At 38.8% G+C, this 4,774-nt stretch overlaps 1 protein-coding gene across 1 annotated transcript; it reads left to right on the forward strand.

The window, feature by feature from the left end:
* The first annotated feature begins 2,881 nt into the window (after positions 1–2,881).
* On the forward strand, positions 2,882–4,597 carry LOC127654546 (toll-like receptor 13). The gene has a single exon (XM_052141749.1). The coding sequence runs from the start codon at positions 2,897–2,899 to the stop codon at positions 4,595–4,597; it is 1,701 nt and encodes a 566-aa protein (XP_051997709.1). The 5' UTR covers positions 2,882–2,896.
* The last annotated feature ends 177 nt before the right edge of the window (positions 4,598–4,774 follow it).

Below are 4,774 nucleotides of genomic sequence, written 5' to 3' on the forward strand. Positions count from 1 at the left end.
GCTTTATAGGGGAGGTGGCCTAATTGGACCCTACCACTGCTTGTTAAGCCCGAGGGGGGTAGCTTTATTCCCTGTTTAGATATTTTGGGGGTTGAATTCATATTATATTGAGTATTTTTGTTGAGTTAAGGTTAAATAAAAGCATATTTCTTTTGGAATAAGTTTTTAGGTAGGTTTTGCTGTTATTTGTAGTTTATGTAGTAGTGTTGTTGTTAGTCTTCCCTTGTGTGTCAATTGGTTTGATCAGCCAATATATAAGTCCCCTTTGTTTCTTTTGTTTGAGGTCAGTTGTATTTTTGAGTCTCTTATGTTCAGAGCTTTAGTTATTGTCTGTTTATTTGACCTCTTTTACGGGCCCAAAACTTTATTTTTGTTTTGTTGTAATGATTTTTGGGAAATAAAACCCTTACTTTTGAACTTCCCTTGTGACTTCTCTTGCTTAACTGCTTGATCCCTCACATCTACGATGTGGAGAGGATGCAGGTGAAGGTGAGTAGCATCATCTAGTATAATCAGGTGGAGGACCACCGGCAGAATAGCCAGCATGGGAGGAGGAGCAATGCCAAGGAGAAGTAGACGAGTGTGCATACCTACTTGGGGATGAGTGTGGAGAATGGCGGTTTTTATCTATACCATGCTCAGTTGAGTAACATCTCTGTCTAGAAAAATCACGTTGAAAACCATGTGGTGCATGCTCATGCTGTCTCTTTAATTGACTGACCTCTATCCGGAGAGTCTTAACATCAGCAGTTAGCTGTTTAAGCACTGACATAAGTTCAGAGGTGTCCGCTGAGGTCGGCACAGTCTTTGTGGACACCATCGCTGAAAGCGACTCCATGTTGGATGAGTTTGTAGTTGTAGATAATTGCGGTATTTGAGTAGTGTGTTGATTAGAGAGGGAAAGGGAAGCAAGCCTGAGAAATTCCTGTGCTCATTCCCATTTACACGCAATAGCTAATGCTTCCTCTAGGCTTGTAGCACCATGTTCATGACATTTTGCTTGAAGAACAGGGTCAAGGCCAGCTATGAACCATCTGAACCTTTCCATCGCAATGGCTGACTCACCATAATTTGGAAATGCCTCCAAAACAAGTCTTGTAATCTCTGCAGCAAATACCTCCAGCGGCTCTTTGGGCATGCGCTGCCTGGCATTCACAAAATTTTAAAAGTGCAGTAAAAATTGTTTCCTTCCAAAAAATTTATTTAAGCAGCAACACACAGTTCATAGTCCTGCTGTGTCTCAGGAGACAGGGAGAGCCAGTATGCTAATGCATCTCCACTCAACCTCGTAGGCAAAATGGCAGCTAAATCTTGTCTGTGTGTATAAGCACATGCATTAACAGCAAGTTCCAAAAGTGCTTTCCATAAAGAAACATTTTCTTTATCCCTACCGTCTCCCTGAAAACACGGTGGCTAATCCACTTTGAAGTGTAACCCTTTTGTAGTGCGGTATACCGCGCGCTCTGCACGTTGTTCTGAATCGTCAGGCTCAACAGCGTCCCTCTCGTCTGAAGACGAAGCGCCTGTGGCGTCAATTTTAGCTGATTTGACTACTGTTCAACATAGAACGATGTGAGCGATGTCTCTTTTGACGAAATTGTTATCTATTAGCCGTATAAACTTTCAGAAGTACGTGAATATCCCACCGCTGCCACCAGTCTGTAACCCTTATTTTGTGACTCTGCGTCGGTGAACACTCCAGTCTCTGTAGGCATGAATGACATGGTAAACATGGGTTACAATGGTGTAATTCAACTTATCTTTTTTATTAGAAGTACCGGCCAAACAGCAATAACAGCAGCACCTGTGCACTCGGTGCACATCAAAGAAGAGAGCTGACTCCAGCGCAAGCGCCATCCCACTTCCAACCGTTTTCCTTCCACAGGGAAAATGCACACCGAATTAAAGGGACACTGAACAAATAACTTTCATGAACAAATACTCACTGTAAGGCAAATACAACAAGGGAAAACGTATTGTAAAACATTTTTAACTGTTTAAGTATTGCTACTACTCTTGTGTGAAATAAAACACTACAGTACAATGAATTATAAATTACCAAATTAATTACTAAATTTAGAGTCAATTTTAGATTATACAACTAACAGTGCGTTCTACTTACCGGCTCGGGTACTTGCATCCGGTTCCTGGAAACAATGACGAAAGCTTGTGACATTTACATTTACATTTACATAAACCACCCGAATGTGGAAAAATGTGATCCCAGTGATTTCGACCATAGCATGACTGTTGGTGCCAGATGGGCTTATTTGGGTATTTCTGTAACATTTCAAAAAACAGTCACTAGAGTTTAATCAGATTGGTGCCAAAAACAAACAACATCCAGAGAGCGGCAGTTCTTGTGGTGTATTTTTATCAAGTTAAGTATACATTAATCAAGTATAATCAATGCCATTTTATTCTACAATTATTTCTGATGGTCAAGCAGGACGTTTACTATATGAGTGTGTGTTTTTAGAGGCCTGTGCAGGAACAGGAATACTCTCACATATGTGCTCTCATGACTGCTGAGAAAATACATGGTGAGGCTCTTCTCCTAGGTGTCTCCTGTCAACTTCTTAAAATAATTAGACCAGAGTCAAAGAATAGGATGATGGATAATGGTGACACGTTTGGAATGTATTAGCCCCACCTTGTTAGAGGACAGAAACCGCTCTGTCTGCCTGAATGCATGACCTGTTACAGGAAGCTGTGGTGATAAAGCAGAACTTCACTCTCAGCCTCTAGTTCTCACTATATATGTATGTGTGATACAAAAAAGGGAAATTTATTTCTAACGTGAACATCGGTTAATAACTTCCAGTGACGTATAGTTAACATCAAGCATAATCAGAAGATACATTTACGCTCTCCACGGATTGATCAGGAATTGAAGATGGTTCTTTTCTTCTCAATCTTCATACTGATTGTAAAGACTGTATTTGCTTTGCTTCAAGATAAATGTATTTTCTACAAGGATGTGGAAGAATTTCCTGCAGAAACATGTGTTGAAAAAACAAACACTGCCATTTGCTACCAAGTCACCAACATTAAGAAAGATCTCCGTGGGCTTCCATCTGATTTACAGAACCTTTGCATCCAAATGGAGAGAGCCACAGTCTCTAGTTATACTGCTTTGGATCCTGGTTCCTTTTCCAACTTTGTTTCTTTGGAATACCTTGACATTACTGGATGTTTTTCAGAGATCTCTCCGGAAGCCTTTACTGGTTTGGTAAATGTAACTTCTCTAAATTTGTCTTTCTGGCCAGATGGCTGTTGTAAGGTAGCTATTGATTTCAGTGGCTTTCCTTCACTGACAAGTTTATTTCTTTCCCATTACAGTTTGTCATTAATGGCAAATAATGTATTTGATACAATTCCTCAGTTAAAAGACCTAGAAATCGCAAAGTGTTTGAAAGATCTGTCTGAGGTTCTGTGTCGACTGGCAAATGTGAAATCACTGAAAAAGTTTTTACTTTATCTGGAGCTTTATAGTCTTAATTTCCCAAACTGTTCTTTGTTCAACCCCTCTCACGAATACATATCCACTGTATACAATATCGAAATGGTAATTTTGATTCTAGAATCAGTACAGCATATAGATCAGGGAGCTTTGGAAGTGCTGGGAAATTTGTTTTCCTTGGAATTTGGTTTAAAAGAAGATTTACTCCAAGAACTTTCCTTGATTGGCGTAAATAAAATCCATAATTTGAGTTTCAAGGTGGATGTACTTAATATTGATGAGTTGTGTAGTGCAGCAAAGTTGTATTCTATTGAATCTATATCTGTTCATTACCGGACTATTAACTGTCCACCTACAACTACCACTATCTCTGAAGGCATTCAGTGTCAGTATCTCTCTATCTGTGAAGAGATTAAAGAAATATTTCTCGTATATGAGTCAGAATTTGCTGGGACTCTAATCCTTTTAGATGTACATTTGATCTTCCAGATTTTCAGCAACCTTTCGTTAATTGATATATCTAGTCATGCGCTCAGACCAACTGATTTCCAATCTCTTTGCTTGTCCTTTCCACAGTCAGTCAAACAGCTGTCCTTTATGTATCTAAACTCAAATCACATGGGAAAGGTAATCTCTCACCAATTTATGTGTTTCACAAATCTTGAAACTCTGGAGTTAGTTGCAAGTAATATTTCCATCATACAAAAATTTTCTTTTATTGGATTAATCAAATTAACACATTTGAACCTCAGTAAAAACAAAATATCTTACATTTATCAAAACACATTCAGTGGTCTCTATGGACTGACGGCCCTAGATCTTCAAGAAAATCCAATAATTCAAATTGAAACAAATTCTTTTGGACATTTTATTAACTTATGTACACTTCTGTTGGGAGATCTCAACTTCCCACCTCACAAGTCACTGATCAAGCTGAATTTATCTGATATATTTGGAAGAATCCCGTATAATCTGAGTCACATGATCATTAGTTCAGGTCTGAGACCGATGCAGCTCGTGATTGGCAGCAATACTACACTGAATAAGAGCTTAGACTTCACCATCAAAGGTCAATATGTGACCATTGAGGACTGCAGCAGACCGTTCTTTACATCTATAGTCACACTTCAATGAAATCATCTGATCATATAAACCCTATAGGAAGAAAAGAATTCGACTAGAATCTAGCTTCTGGAATCAAAGGTTTAATCAATCTAAATTCAAATCGGTTCTGGAAAATCATGGAGATTTGTGAAGTAGTAATCAATAGGCAATTCGGTGGCGTTTAAAAAACAAACATGTACGTAACTA

This window comes from Xyrauchen texanus, chromosome 14, assembly GCF_025860055.1.
Source record: "Xyrauchen texanus isolate HMW12.3.18 chromosome 14, RBS_HiC_50CHRs, whole genome shotgun sequence".
Classification (NCBI taxonomy): domain Eukaryota; kingdom Metazoa; phylum Chordata; class Actinopteri; order Cypriniformes; family Catostomidae; genus Xyrauchen; species Xyrauchen texanus.

Bases quoted from the DNA above. Each gene is read 5' to 3' on its own strand.
- LOC127654546 (XM_052141749.1), top strand. From the start codon at position 2,897: ATGGTTCTTTTCTTCTCAATCTTCATACTGATTGTAAAGACTGTATTT.